The sequence below is a fragment of the Dryas octopetala genome, chromosome 3, assembly GCF_963921425.1.
Source record: "Dryas octopetala chromosome 3, drDryOcto1.1, whole genome shotgun sequence".
Taxonomy (NCBI): Eukaryota; Viridiplantae; Streptophyta; class Magnoliopsida; order Rosales; family Rosaceae; genus Dryas; species Dryas octopetala.
The window spans coordinates 7149598-7165786 of record NC_141368.1 but is presented as its reverse complement, the minus strand read 5'-3'; the positions used below and the strand labels follow the sequence as shown (position 1 = coordinate 7165786).

Sequence of the window (16189 nt, the reverse complement as noted above, 5' to 3'; positions counted from 1 at the left end):
TACCAAATTTATAGGTAAAATGTGTGCTTTGCCAACCTATGTGGCATTTTGCCGTGAAAACTTGCTTCCTCAAATATTTGTAATTAGTCTAACGAATATGGCAAATGGGTAGAGCAAATATTATGTTATATATTTAATACTCATGTGAGCCTCAAATGTTATATAGTATTATGATCACGTACAATTTTTTGTTAAATGAAATGATAAAAGTATGATGGTATGAGTACCATTCCCATTAGACCAATGAAAATCCTAGATTTCATAGCAATTAATCTCACTTTAATATGGGCTTTTAACATACCCATTGGAAATGCTCTAAGCCTCTAGTTTTATCTTTTTTAAAGTCATAGGGTAAATGCTTAAAACTCACTGGAGTATTAGCCCCCAAGTTTTTTATTTTTTTGTTCTCCTACTCATGCAGTTCTTTATGTAAATCAACGCAAAGTTCCTTGAAGCCATACATATTTGGTACCGAACAATGCTCGAGTCTTTTTTGCTTTGTTTTGTTTTTTGTTTTTGGATGGGAGCCAAAAGGCCCGAAAAAGATAATCTTAAACAAATATGTTATTGGGTCTAGCAATCCACTGATCATGCCTTCAGACAACAGAGCAACAGAATAGTCAGGGCAGGCCTTTAATTCCCTGGAACCGAATCAAAAGTGAGACCATTAGAAGGTAGAAAATCAGCCGAGCATAGTTCTTTACATTTAAGAACTAAGAAGGAAAAAAATTTATATATACTTTATATGTTTACATATCTTTATCACGTGATGAGATAGATAAACACAAAATATATAAACTCATTGAAAAAAATTTCTTGTATAAGAACATTCCTCTTTACAAGTTAGTTGCAAATTGACATGTGTTTACTTGCAAGAAGGAATTGACCATTAAGAGAAAACAAATGAACAATATCACTTATAATTAATTTGTAAAAAGAAATGACTTGTCACATAAAACGTCCCAACAAAATTTCTTTAGTATTCACTTGTAGTGAAGCATTATCAATAGGGAATTTCAATTCCACTGGAGAAAGACATCGAAATGAGCAAACTACAATAAATGGTCCCAAAAAAATTTCTTTAGTATTCACTTGTAGTGAAGCATTATCAATAGGGAATTTCAATTCCCCTGGAGAAAGACATCGAAAGGAGCAAACTACAATAAATGAGAAAGCTTATCACTGAAGAACGCATTCAAGTCATGCAGCCTTAAAATTAGGGCCAAGTCCATACGCCAACAAACTGACAAAGTCTTGTACATACATATATACAACTAGGACTCTTCAGCAAAATCATCAAAATAGCATTTTGTTTGTCGAACATGGAGGTGAGTATTATTTCCAGAGATACCATCAAACCAGCTTGCTCTTCACTACTTCGCGATCTAAAACCCCACAAACTTTCCATCTTCGATCAGCTCACTCCCTTAACCTATGTTCCAATGGTATTTTTCTACCCCAAAACCACTGATCCCAACATCAATATCAACGTCCCCCAAACCCTAACCAACTTGAAAAAGTCCCTTTCTGAGACCCTCACTTTGTACTACCCTTTAGCCGGACGGATCAAAAACAACCTCTACATTGATGATTTCCACGCTGGTGTTCCCTACCTTGAAGCCCAAGTTCAATGTCCTATGTTTGAGTTTCTTAAGCTTCAAGAAACCGAGCTGTTGAACCGGTTCGTTCCATTCCATCCCTTTCGCAAGGAAACTGATCATAGTGAGAAGCTACCCCTGATCGCTATTCAAGTGAACATGTTTTCTTGCGGTGGAATAGCACTTGGCGTCTCTTCTTGTCACAAGATATTTGATGGGGAAACCGGCAACGCTTTCCTCAAGTCTTGGGCTGCTGTTTCTCGAGGGTCCCATGGAAAAATTATACACCCTAATTTCTCCCAAGCCTCATTAACTTTTCCACCAAGAGATCCATTGCCCCAGAAATACCTAGATTTAATGGATAGCTTGTGGTTCAAGGAGAGTAATTTTGTTACAAGGAGATTTATGTTTGATGTTAAAGCCATAGCCACCTTACAAGCCAAAGCCACGAGCGAACAGGTGCCCAAGCCAACACGTGTTGAGGCACTCACATGTTTCCTTTGGAAACATAAAATGGCTGCTTCTCACGCATTATCAGGTGAGTATATATATATATATCCTTACACAAACTAACATTTCATTAATTCATTCAAATTGTAACAAGTAATTTGATATGTGTGCTCACATATATATAATTTGATAAGTAAATTATATATTCAAAGGATTTGGTGACTCTAGCATTATTGTACATTATAGGTTCAGTGAAGTCTTCGATAGTAGCTCATGCCGTGAACATAAGGCCACGAATGAAGCCACAAATGTCATCGAATGTCATCGGAAATGTGTTTTGGTGGGCCCCAGCGATGGTGGACATCTCAGGTGATGAGAGTCCTGAGCTGTGCAGCTTGGTGAATCTGTTAAATGAATCTCTCAAGGAATTTAATAGTGATTACTTGGAGACAGTGCAGGGTGAAGAGGGATTTGGAGGCATTTCTGACTACCTTAATCTGATAGAGGAGGTGCTTTCCTCAGATGCAATAGAGGTTTATGGATTCACAAGCTGGACTGTCATTCTTCAAGGATTGGATTTTGGATGGGGAAGGCCATTTTGGATTGGGGTCATGGGGAAAGTTGGACCTGCATTCAGGAACCTCACGGTGTTCGTTGAAACACAATATTGCAGTAAGGGCATTGAAGCTTGGGTGACCTTGGATGCAAAGCAAATGGCTATATTAGAAAAAGATCCTCAGTTTTTAGCATTTGCTTCTCCAAACACACTCGATATTTCGAGCGTGTGAAGGCCCGAGTGACCCTAGGGTTAGTCCAAGTGCATTATATGCACACCCTCAGGGCCGGCCCTCGTAATAAAGAGATGAAGACGATATTTGCACTCCACTTTTCTACACTAGCATTCTTTCTATTTTTTCATTCTTTTTGTTTCTTTTTATTTGTTCAAATTCCGAAATTAACCTTAATGACTTTTTGGACCTTAATAACCTTAGGCCAAATCATAGCAGGACTTCCCCTGTTTTCTGTTAGAGCTCATGAGAGGCAGATCATATTATAAAGTTTATTCACACTATTATAAGTATATATTGGAGGCAAATCTTGGTAGGCTTGTGAGTCAGACCCAATTTCTTGGGATTTTTATAATAATAAAACATACAAATATTCTTGAAAATTGAATAATGTGTCTGAAAAAAAAAAATGAGAAAGTCATCATCAACAACAACAACAAACTATAATAAATTAGAAGGCAAGTACCTAAAAAATGCAGTCACGCAGCCAAGCTAAAACTTAGGCATATATAGACGTACGTACCGAACTGTGTAGACCTTTGAGGTCCCAAGCTAATACAATTATACATGTAGTATAGGCAACCCAAGCTATTTTACATTAGACCTCACAAAAAGTTAACAGGCTTAATTAATTTGCCTATCTCCAACAAAGTAAGTCTTATAAATACTAGGCCTCTTCTCAGTAAAATGATCTCAAATTTAGCATTTTGTTTGTTTGGCAAATTAGCAAAATGGTGAATATGGAGGTGAGTATTATTCCAGAGATACCATCAAACCATCAAAATAGTGACTCTAGCATCATTGTTATAGGTTCGCCAAAAGCTTCCGTAGTAGTCCGAGCTGATGGAAGAACAGAGAGTCATGAGTTGTGTGCATTGGTCAATCTGTTAAATGAGAGTCATTTTCCTGAAAATTTTCTTTTGTGTGAATACTTTACACAGAGAAATTAAAGGGGATTCGTAGGTGTTTGACCAAGTTGATTTTGGATGGGGGAAGCCTTTTTGGGTTGGGATCATGGGGAATGTTGGACCTGCATTTAGGAACCTCACCATATTTGATTTTCATTTTGTACCAAAAAAAGAAGAAGAAGAAAAAATTGTATGAGAAATTGAGAATAGCCTTAATTTGATTGATTTATTTTGGGATTTAACTTATTCTGATGAATCTGAGTAGGACAATGGATGCAGGATGCCCTTCTTAATTTATCGTTTTCCTCGATTTTTTCGTTCATTTTCTTCAGATTTTATTTTGTCAATTATGCGATCATGTAAGAGTAGGACAGGGGATGATACATGTTTACAGGTGGGTACGTACTTGTAGTGTAGCAGTATCAGGTATCAAAAGTATATATATATAACTTAATCTTATCAAATTTTTATACCATGACGCAACAATACAAGTGAGACTAAGTGAGAAAAGACCTATGTGGTTCCTATACATGTATAGACAACCCAAACTATATATTTTACATTATGGATTGTATAAGTTCGTAGGCTTTGCGAATAGCAGTAGATCAGACCCAAAAAAAGACCTCACAAACAGTCCCACCAAATGCATCAATTACCATCCAAGTATCCAACATTAATTAATTAATTAAGAAACGGATATATCTTGGCCAAAAAAAAGAAACGAATATATCGACCAATCATTTCCGTTTTCCTTAATTTTCATACAGCTACATGATTGCTACCTCACACTGACATGTCGACAAGTTTCATTAGTCATTAACAAACTAATATAAATTCATTACGTATGTCTCAATAATTTTTGGGGTATATATACCCCATTTATGACCCCAACTAAAATGTCCCTCAAACCTTTAACCCACTTGAAAGCTCCCTCTCGGTCTTGCATAAATTAGAAGGCAACAAACTGTAATAATCTGGAGGCTTCAATAATAGGACCATCGAATAAATAAGCCAAAATTCTGGAGCTAAGCTATTATATAAACGTGTTGAATCATCACTGAATGTTTGATAGTTGCAAAATTTTGCACTACTACTGAGCACTTAATAGTGGTCGTCAAGCTTTTGATGTCAGGTGCAAACGTCCATAATTAAATGATTTGTCATGTTCTGCGAGGGGAAATCAGCAAGGATTTCAAAAAGGGTTGCCGAGCAATATTGTTTGACAAAGATTGGAACCAAAAGTGGGAGAGCCATCTGAAGTCGCCTTGGGTAAGTGGTTTACTTGCTATAAATAAAAGAACCTGTTGTGAATTTCAAATAATGTGCAATGATGTGTCATTACAAGTATAAGTATTCCTAATATCTTATTCTTGTTGTGTATTACAGTATTACTATTCCCAAATTTACGGGTTGAGTTGAGTTTAAACAATGGCAGTGTTTGTAATTAAGTAGTCTGCCGTAGGTATTCTTGATATATGACATGGCTTGACGTTTTGAAATTAACCTATACCTAGAGGACTTGGGGTTGGCCAAGCAGTTGTGCTGCCGACCACCTCCTAACCAAAAAATTAACCATTTGCCCAAAAAAAAAAAAACCAAAAAATTAACCAGTACCAAAATTATGTTTGAAATAGCAATAAGGTTACACTAGAAAGAAATATTCTTATTGAGACCCTAAAACCTAAATGTCCCCGCCCAAGTTGTATCGAAAACAATGTGTCTATAGTTGTATCACTATAAAAAATGTGAGCAAAGCTCACCCTCATTGGTTGCTATAAAAGGGGTGGCAATTAAGCAATAGGAACTAAAGTTCTTAATTGCCATCCTTTTTATAGCAACCAATCATTGGTGAATTTTCACATTTCTTGTAGTGTTATATGCCAATAAATTAAATGAGCGGAGCAAACAGAGGCTAATTGAGCTTCCAAATTGCTATACCTCTGACCAGTGACCACCACAGCTTGTGTTTCCAAATACTTTTCAAAGTTCCACCATGAAAAACTTTATTCCTATGGGTTCGAATTTGTACTCATCAAATGATGATAAGGTTCTAGTACAAGAGAATATGTTTGTGAGGACATTGACACTAAACAGGTCTCGTCAACTAAACGCCCTTTCCCTTGAAATGCTCTCTGACTGTCGGAACTGTTGCATGCCTACGATCACGCCCTTTCCCTTGAAGTGCTTTTCTAGAAGCACAGTGGAAGAAATTTTAAGTGCTCTTGAGAAGGAGGCTGCAAATATTAACAGAGTGGTTGGCCATGAACAAGAATGGTTGTCTTCAACAATTCGATCAATGAAGAAGGCATCCCCGATTAGTTTGAAGATTTCGTTGAGATCAATTAGAGAAGGAAGGGTACAGGGAGTTGGCGAGTGCCTTGTTCGTGAATACAGAATGGCTTGTCATGCTCAGCGAGGGAAAATCAGCAAGGATTTCAGAGAGGGTTGCAGAGCAATATTGTGGGACAAGGATAGCTGGATATATAGGAACCCAAAGTGGGAGCCTTGTAAGTTGGAGCTTGTAACTGACCAAATGGTGGAGTACTTCTCCAAGTTGGATGATGAAGAATGGGAAGAACTAAAGCTTCCTACACGACCTCACTTCCCGGTAACTGCCATGGCCAAGCTTTGAGCAATTGAGCTCGAAGCTTTTCTCTATTACAGGCATGTTATGTTATTTGGCCATGCATGTAATCGGTAGTTCTTGTATCAGCCACAATAAGTTTCCTTTGTCCCATGCATGACTGCTGGTTTGTGAAATAAATCAATACTTACTGAAAAAAAAGGACTAAATGGGTCTTATGTAATGAGTCATTTCATTTTGCACAAGCTACATAGGATTAACTGATAATTTCGTTCACAGCAATTTCAAACACATTGTCAAACTAATCAGATAGTCAACTCAATTTCTTTTTTGTTACGTTAGAAAAATCGAATTCTGGACTTCTTCTAACTCCTTACTCCACTCATCGTCACCACTTAAGCTAACTTAAGGGCTTAGATAGCTAACTTATTGAACACACCTAATTGGGCCATGTGGCATAAGGAAAGCCACTCAAACAAATGTGGGGTGAAATGGATGTGGGCAGACCATACTAATGGGTCCATTTAGAAACCAAACCAACAAGTATCATGTGCTACAAGTAGTGCCAGCTGATGGAAGAACAGAGGGTCATGAGTTGTGTGCATTGGTCAATCTGTTAAATGAATCTCTGAAGAAATTTAACAGCGATTTCTTAAGACGCGGAAGGGCGAAGAGGGATTTGGAGGCATTTGCTACTACCTGAATCTAATAGAGGAAGTGCGCGCTTTTCTCAGAATCACTAGAGATTTATGCATTCACCAGTTGGATTGGCATTCTTCAAAAATTGGATTTTGGATGGGGGAGCCCATTTTGGATTGGGGTCACGGGGAAAGTTGGACCTGCGTTTAGAAACCTCACAGTGTTGGGCTGAAACACAATGGGCCGGGCCGGGTAATAAAATAAAACTTGGTATGTATAGTAACATACACATGCTGTAATTCACTTCAATCAATGTTGAACTCAACAGTTTTTTATACAATTTAGATATATTGAAGGACACGATATTTACTACTCGACCGACAATTTCACATGCATATGTGTCCTTTAGTTAAGTTTCTGTCAGAATTGTTTTAAATGGTTGCTTTCGAATTATTATAGTTTGTTGATTGTTCATCGTTGATGACTTTCTTGAGTGGAATTGAAGTGTCATAATTATGCTTTAGGCCGCCATTGAAAATTAAGCCAACTAATGAAAAAGTGAAAAAGTCTTAAATATATATATACACTACTGCCTCTTCAGCAATGATTCAAATATCATTTTGTTTGTTGAACATGGAGGTGAGTATTATTTCGAGGGATACCATCAAACCAGGTTCCTCTTCACTTCACCATCGAAAACCTCACAAACTTTCCATCTTTGATCAGCTCACTCCCAACACTTATGTCCCAACACTGTTTTTCTACCCTATTAACGATCCGAACTTCAATGTCTCCGAAACCTTAACCAACTTGAAAAAGTCCCTCTCTGAGACCCTCACTCTCTACTACCCATTTGCTGGACGGATCAAAAATAACCTCTATATTGATGATTTTGACGTTGGTGTTCCTTACCTTGAAGCCCAAGTTCAATGTCCAATGCTTGAGTTTCTTAACCATCAAGAAACCGATCAGTTGCTGAACCGATTTGTTCCATTCCATCCATTTTGCAAAGAATCTGATCATTGTGAGCAGCTACCCCTCATCGCTATTCAAGTGAACATTTTTTCTTGCGGTGGAATAGCACTTGGCGTCTCTTCTTGTCACAAGATATTGGATGGGGAAACCGGCAACGCTTTCCTCAAGTCTTGGGCTGCTGTTTCTCGAGGGTCCCATGAAAAAATTATACACCCTAATTTCTCCCAAGCCTCATTAAGTTTTCCACCAAGAGATCCGTTGCCCCAGAAATACCTAGATTTGATGGATAGCTTGTGGTTCAAGGAAAATAATTTTGTTACAAGGAGATTTGTGTTTGATGTTAAAGCCATAGGCACCTTACGGGCCAACGCCGCGAGCGAACAAGTGCCCAAGCCAACACGCGTAGAGGCACTCACATGTTTCCTTTGGAAACATAAAATGGCTGCTTCTCAGGCAGTATCAGGTCAGTATCATTGACTAAATATGAAATTTGGGTCTACACCAACCTTATTAATTAATTCATTAGGGTTGATGGGATATTAATTAGCCCCTCGTATTAATTATTTATAGAGTCTAAACCTACATATTTTTCATTAGAGTTAATTACACTTATACTCATGAGGTTTATTGTCTTTTCACATACACTCCATGGGATTTCAACAATTACATATACACCCCCTGAGGTTTCAAAACTGTTGCATATAACCACTATAGTGAGACGAAAAATTATGAAAAATTATACAAAAAGCATGCTAAGGGATTAAATGGCCTAATAAGATTACTCAAGGTGTAAGGTCCAACCTCAATACAAATATTTTTTTTTTTTGTTTATTTATTTTTTTCTCTTGTAGGAATAGTTTTGAAACCTCAGGGGGTGTATGTCTAATTTTTAAAATCGCAAGGGTGTATGTGAAAAGATGATAAACCTCAGGAGATGTAAGTGTAATTAACTCTTTTAATTATTATGTAAGACCCAAATTTAAAATTTTAAGCCAAATAGGATATTATAACTCATATTAGACTAGTTTATTTACCAAGTATGCCATTATTTAATTACATTAGTACGTTCTCCCATATTTAATGACTCTAACGTTATTAATATAGGTTCCCCGAAGGCTTCCGTAATAGCACAAGCAGTGAACATAAGGCCACGAATGAAGCCAAAAATTTCATCTAATGTCATCGGAAATATCTTTTGGTGGACACCGGCAGTAGCCGACATCCCAGCTGATGGGAGGACAGAGAGTCATGGGTTGTGTGCATTGGTCAATCTATTACATGAATCTCTCATGGAATTTAACAGCGATTACTTGGAGACACTGCAGGGCGAAGAGGGATTTGGAGGCATTCGCCAGTACCTGAATCTAATAGAGGAAGTGCTTTCCTTAGATTCACTAGAGATTTATGCATTCACTAGTTGGATTGGCATTCTTCAAGAATTAGATTTTGGATGGGGGAACCCAGTTTGGAACGGAGTCATGGGGAAAGTTGGACCTGCGTTTAGGAACCTCACAGTGTTGGCTCAAACACAATGGAGTAATGGCATTGAAGCATGGGTGACCTTGGAAGAAAAACAAATGGCTATATTGGAAAAAGATCCTCAGTTTTTAGCATTTGTTTCCCCAAACCCCCCATGAACTACGCTCGTTAATTATAATATGGTCATCAAGAAAGGCTCGTGATCGAATGTCTTTGAATAAGATATGGTACTATATATGTCATGCATGCATGCATGCTTTATATATGTTTGGTGAATAAGGCTAAAATTAATTTCATCATGGCCCTGTTGCACTTCTTTGTATTAATTACCAAAACTATATGTTGTTCCTCTTGGTAGTAATTGTATATTTGTATCTATACTATGATACAGAGGACCTTCTTTGTCAACTAATATGTATGAATGCTAATTACAAAAAAAATATATATATATATGTGTGTGTGATATTGTGTGTGAATTGCTTATTATATGCCCTTCTTAATTTATCGTCGTCCATGGCCCCCATTTTTTTGAAGTTTTATTTTGTCACCCGTGCACTTAATTATGCGATCATGTACGTAAGAGTAGGACAGTGGGTGATACATGTTTACAGGTGGGTGTATGCTTGTAGTGTAGCGGCTGGTATCAAGTATGAATAGTATATAAGTAATATATGTTATCAAATTTTCATACCATGACGCAACAATACATTTTTCCTTTAATTAATATTTAGTTGTAAACTTGTAGTGAAGCGGTAAGTCTATACAAATATGAAATTTCGATCCCACTTGAGAAAGTCGTCAACAACAACAAACTATATATATAATAAGATGGTGGTTGAGAAAGTAAATAGGCCCATACCACCCAACTTTTTAGACTTATGTGGTTCCTGTACATGTACTAGTGAAATGGGGTTGGCCTAGTTGGCTAGTTGGACAAGGACAGTAGCTCCCTCCTTGCACACCTGAGTTCGACCCTTCCCTCCCCTGTAAGTTAAAAAAAAAAAAAAAAGGGCAATGCAGACTATATATATTTTACATTAGGGAGTGCTAGTGCCTCAATGACATGAAATTTTATGTTAACTTAAATATTTAATTTTATTAAACACATGTCATAATCCACTTGCCAAGTACATAAGATTTACCAGAGGTTATTTCAATTTTTCTAATAAATTTATAAAAAAATATTTCAACCCTCACTACAAAAAAATTCACTTTCAGCGGCGACCAAAATTCGTCACCAAAAGCCCAAAATTCATCGCCAAAAGGTATTGGCGACAAAGTCGTCGCCTGTCACCAATCACGTCGCTTATACTAAGTCGCCAATTGTCTAGGTGGCGAAGGTGAAAGTCGTCACCAAAAGTCGGTCATTGGTGACAAAAGGTGGCTACAAACCGGTCGTCGCAAAAACGTATTGGTGAAGAATTTTGACATTAATTCTTTGGCGATAATAAAATTGCCGCTTATTTATTTTGTATTTTGTTGAATAATTTTATTTCGACTTTCAAAAATAAGAATGCTTGCTTACGCAACAACCACCAAAATTGTTTATATATATTTTTTTAAATTTTTTATTTGATTCTTTTATTGAATTACCATTAACTATATATTAGAAAAGATATATAGAGGCTCCTTCTATTGAGGTATACCTCAACTTATTTATGTTGAGATATGATCTTGTTGGGGCCCACACGAGTCGTTTTGTGTCGATCCGAACCGTTCACAAGGATTATCTTCATTGATAGATTATCCTTGCAAAAAATTATTCAAATCAGAAATCATTTGCCTATCTAACTTTGATAAAACAAATGGACGGTTTCATCGAAAATATTTGGTTCGTCCATTTATTTGATCAAAGTTAGATAGGCAAATGATTTCTGATTTGGCTAATTTTTTTGCAAATATGATCTATCAATGAAGATGTCAAAAATGAATGGTTCGGATCGACACAAAATGGCTCATGTAGGCCCTAACAAGGTATACTTCAACATAAATAAGTTGAGATATACCTCAATAGAGAGGAGCCTCTATATATCTTTTCTAATATATATATACTAGAAAAGATATAAATAACATAACTTCAAACCAAAAGTCATTAAAGACACTAAGAGTGATGATAGTGTACTAACATAAAAAATTGTTCAAATATTCTAAATAAAATGCTAACAAGCTAAAAAATAAAGATAATGCATATATGCCTTGAAAAGATCAACTAGAACTGCTCAAGATGGTCATACATATACAGTGTCATCCATGGACTCCTGCTGGGATGTGTTGCTCGTATGCTGGTGACGAGTGTGATCACTGTCATCTGATCTACCAAGTAATGCTTTGTAACTAAGCCCTCAAGTGATCGAGCATTATCCCGCATCACATTAATTGTCAACGGTATGCTGCATAGTAGTCATGCTCTCCTGAAATTGCGCCAGCGTAGTAGTCTTGCCGGGGGGAATGCACCAAGTCGAAAAAAATAAGAAAATAAAAAAAATAAAAAAATGATTAGTAACCAAATTATACTTACAATAACGATTACAAGAAGTTTACTTACATGTCGAATCCGTGCCTCATCGCTATCCCACTGGCCACTACCACCTTGGTCACCCTTCCCCCCCCCCCCCCCAAAATATTTGGGTCAAGGGGTACCCAAGGTCACCCTTCCCTCAAAAATAATAATTTCGGTAATGTTGAAACATAATCGGAATCGTTTACTTTTTAGATCACATATTATAGATTATCTCTACAAAAAATTAAATCAATCAGAAATCGTTAAGTTATAAAACTGTTGTCAATTAAGTAGAAAAAATTGATGGTTTTCAATTAAAGAGTGATTTTTTGACCAAACCGTTGATTTTTTCTATTTGATCAACAACAGTTATATAATCAAATAATTTCTAATTGAGTTGATTTTTTGCAAAAATAATCTATAATAGGTGATATAAAAAGTAAATGGTTCCGATCATGTATTGACATTACTGAAATTAGTATTTTTGGAGGGGGGAGGGATGACCTTTGAGTAGCTCCAAGGGTGACCCAAACAGTGTCCTTTACCAAAAGCTTCTATTGGAAACAAGGTCAAGGGCTGCCACTTACTTCACATGGGTGATGTGGCATAAGGAGAGCCACTCGAACAAATGTGGGCTGAAATGGATATGGGCTGTCTAATGGGTAGAATTAGAAGCCGAACCAACAAGTATCAGGTGCTACAGTTACTGCATAGAAAGAAGGGTTAGCTTTTGAACCAGCAACCCACGTTCAATTAATTTCTTCCTTTTCTCCATCTCAGCCTAACAAAACAGGTTGTAAATATGTCTATGGCTAGCTCTTTGCATATTTAAGAACCTTCGAGTTGCTCTGCCTCTCACTACCACAACCACATTGCAAGGTTTTATCCTATCAATATTTTTTTTCGATCAGTACTAAAATCTTTCTTTTATGGCTTCTAATTTGAAGTCATCAGATGATGAGATTCTGGTACAAGAGAATTTGCTTGCGAGGACATTGACACTAAACAGGCCTCAACAACTGAATGCCCTTTCGCTTGAAATGCTCTCTCGGCTTTTGGAACTCTTCCTTGCCTACGGCAACAATGCCAATGTCAAATTGGTCATTGTCAAGGGTAAAGGAAGAGCATTCTGTGCCGGCGGTGATGCCACCACTGTGTATCGCAATATCCGAGAAGGCAACAATTGGAGATTTGGTGCAAAATTCAGTCAAGTGCTGTATACTTTTAACTACTTGTTGGCAACATACACAAAGCCACAGGTTTCCATTCTGAATGGGATTGTCATGGGAGGCGGGGCAGGTGCTTCGGTTCATGGTGCATTTCGTGTAGCAACAGACAAGTCTGATTTTGCAATGCCAGAGACAGCTTTGGGACTGTTTCCTGATGTGGGTGCCTCTTATTTTTTGTCAAGGCTTCCTGGATATTATGGAGAATATGTTGGTCTTACAGGTGCCAAATTGGATGGTGCAGAATTGCTTGCTTGTGGCCTAGCAACTCACTTTGTTCCCTCGACCAAATTGCCTCTTTTAGAACAAGCTCTAATATGGAAAGTAGCTTCATCCCCAAGCTGTGATTTTGCATTTATTTCGGGGATTATTGATGAATACTCGCAGCAGCCAGCTCTGAAAGAGAAAAGTGCTTACCATTATATGGATGTTATTGACAAGTGCGTTTCTAGAAGCACAGTGGAAGAAATTTTTAAGTGCCCTTGAGAAGGAGGCTGCAAATATGAACAGAGTGGATGGTCATGAACATGAATGGCTGTCTTCAGCAATTCGGTCACTGAAGAAGGCATCGCCGATGAGTTTGAAGATTACATTGAGGTCGATTAGAGAAGGCAGAGTGCAGGGAGTTGGCGAATGCCTTGTTCGTGAATACAGAATGGCTTGTCATGTTCTGCGCAGTGTTTTCAAAGGCGTTCTTCAGGCGCGCCTCAAGGCGCGAGTCATGGCGAGGCGGCGGCCGATTGCGCACGACGTCGCCGGAATCTGTAAAAGGACTGAAAGGCGACGGCAAGGCGTTGAAGGCGTACGCCTCGCGACGGCAAGGCGTTGAAGGCGGACGCCCCGCGACCACCTCTGCGGGATTTTTTTTTCAAAAACTCAGTCTCAAAACTTTCCGATCCGGTAACGGTCTCAGCAGCAACTCCTCTGAGAAGTCTTCGTCGGCGACCGGTGACCCCAAGGCAACTTTGGACAAGATGATTGGGCCGAAAAGCAAGAGAGAGAGTAAGAGGATCGGTCTAAGATGAAGAAAAAGAAGGGCCATGAGTGACCTTGAATTAGAGTGTGGGTTGCGACTTGCGAGCAGTGTTTTCAAAAGCTGAATAGCTGGAAGTTTGGTTCAGTGAAAGACTAGTGAAGTGACTAGTTATGTTGGTCTGGGCTTGGGCCTTTTAGAAATATTAATGGGCTTTTCAGTTTTTTGCTCAGATTAAGGCCCAATGCTTGTGGATGAAAATGATGAAGTAGAACTAGAAGCTCCTCTTCAATTTGATAATGTGCTTCCTCCTTCCCACATCGATTCCTTCGACAAGGATGATAGTGATATTAGTTTGAATGATATTGATGATAATGAGTGGGATGAATGAAGTGGTTGTTTTTACTATGTTTTTGTGAATGATCTTATTAGATCAATATGCTTGTTTGGATTTCTATTTAATTTGGACAATATTATTGAATTTGATATGTAATATGGATGATTTTTATTTATGAATGACAATTAATACTATTTTTTAGCTATATAATTATTTTTATAATTTTTTTATTATTATATTTTTTTATGCCCGAAAGGCTTACGCTATACGCGTCAAGGCTTACGCCTCGCCTTGCGAGACTGCAAACGCCTCGCGTGACGCTTTTGCGTCTGAAAACACTGGTTCTGCGAGGAGAAATCAGCAAGGATTTCAGAGAGGGTTGCAGAGCAATATTACTGGACAAGGATAGGAACCCAAAGTGGGAGCCTTGTAAGTTGGAGCTTGTCACTGACCAAATGGTGGAGGAATTCTTCTCCAAGTTGGATGATGAAGAATGGGAAGAACTTAAGCTTCCTGCAAGGTCTAACTGGCCTGTAGCTGCCATTTCCAAGCTTTGAGCTAGCTTGAGATGTTGTGGTGTTTCTACACACTCTTATATGTTTAATACACAGTTAAAGAATAAAAGTCCAGTACTAAAAACAAACTGAGAATCTGGATTCTGTAATTTATGCTGGCTATTAAGTTTGAGATCTTATGTTAGTAGGTTTCATATAGAAGGATTTGGATTCGTTGTTTTCCTTAATTTTTTTGTTTATCCTAACCCATATAATTTAAAGGGTTTATGTAACTCACTCACACACAAAAACTGTTGCGAAGACCATCCACCTAGTGCCTTGTTGGTGAACAATGAATAGCTTATCATGTTCTGCAAGGGGAAATCAGCTATGATTTCAGAGAGGGCTACAGAGCAATATTGTTGGACAAGGATAGGAATTAACCCAAAGTGGGAGCCTTGTAAATTGGAGTTTGTGACTGACCAAATGGTGGACCATTACTTCTCCACGTTGGATGGTGAAGAATGGGAAGAATTAAAGCTTCCTGCAAGAGCTAGCTAGCTTGCCTGTAAGTACTGTCATTGCCAAGCTTTGAGCTAGTGTGCTGTGTGCATGATGTAATGGTGTTTCCATGTACCTCTCTCTACTCAAACCTAGCTTGTAACTTAAGCACGCCGGCTTTTTAGTTTGAGATTTATGTCAGCAGGGTACATGTAGATCACTAAATGTGAGAAACTCATTCTATGCAATCCGTTTGGAAAAAAATCAGTCATTAGAATTAAACTATTTGGATTTTAATGACGCCGTCTTTCCATCTTAATAGAGAAATGGTTCTCATCTTTATTAGAAAAATGGTCATTAAGATAGTCAAGTGAGATAATTTTAATAACGTTATTCCATCTTAATAGAGATAAGACTTTCCTATGATTTTTGTAGTGGCCCCTTCTAGACCGATTAACTATAAAAAAACAGTTAGTTTACATGACAAAGTACGAAGCCATTTTTGTGAAATCTCTTTCTTTCGTCAAAGAAAATTAATTTGTGGAGAGAAGTGCCAACCCCCAATAGCGAGAATCTCAACCCTCTCCATATAACATTTGTGAAGCCTCTTTCCTGTGTCAGCTTTGGAACTTTGCTAAGTGCCCGTACATCCTCCCCATTAGTATTACTGTCCCTAATAGGAAGATGTCCACCTAAACCAATAGCAGTTAGTTGCTTCATAGATCTGCTGGTTAATT

The 16189-nt window shown here is 37.8% G+C and overlaps 2 protein-coding genes and 1 pseudogene across 2 annotated transcripts; all 3 read left to right on the top strand.

The window, feature by feature from the left end:
* The first annotated feature begins 1319 nt into the window (after positions 1–1319).
* On the top strand, positions 1320–2836 carry LOC147290286 (akuammiline synthase 2-like). Its single transcript, XM_086238308.1, has 2 exons — positions 1320–2136; positions 2295–2836. Exons 1-2 carry the CDS (start codon positions 1323–1325, stop codon positions 2834–2836), a joined length of 1356 nt encoding a protein of 451 aa, XP_086094434.1. The 5' UTR covers positions 1320–1322.
* A 4741-nt stretch (positions 2837–7577) lies between these two features.
* LOC147290285 (akuammiline synthase 2-like) lies at positions 7578–9814 on the top strand. The gene is made up of 2 exons (XM_086237584.1): positions 7578–8405; positions 9047–9814. Exons 1-2 carry the CDS (start codon positions 7601–7603, stop codon positions 9577–9579), a joined length of 1338 nt encoding a protein of 445 aa, XP_086093710.1. The 5' UTR covers positions 7578–7600; the 3' UTR covers positions 9580–9814.
* A 2815-nt stretch (positions 9815–12629) lies between these two features.
* On the top strand, positions 12630–15523 carry LOC147290284 (3-hydroxyisobutyryl-CoA hydrolase 1-like; annotated as a pseudogene).
* Positions 15524–16189: the final 666 nt, after the last annotated feature.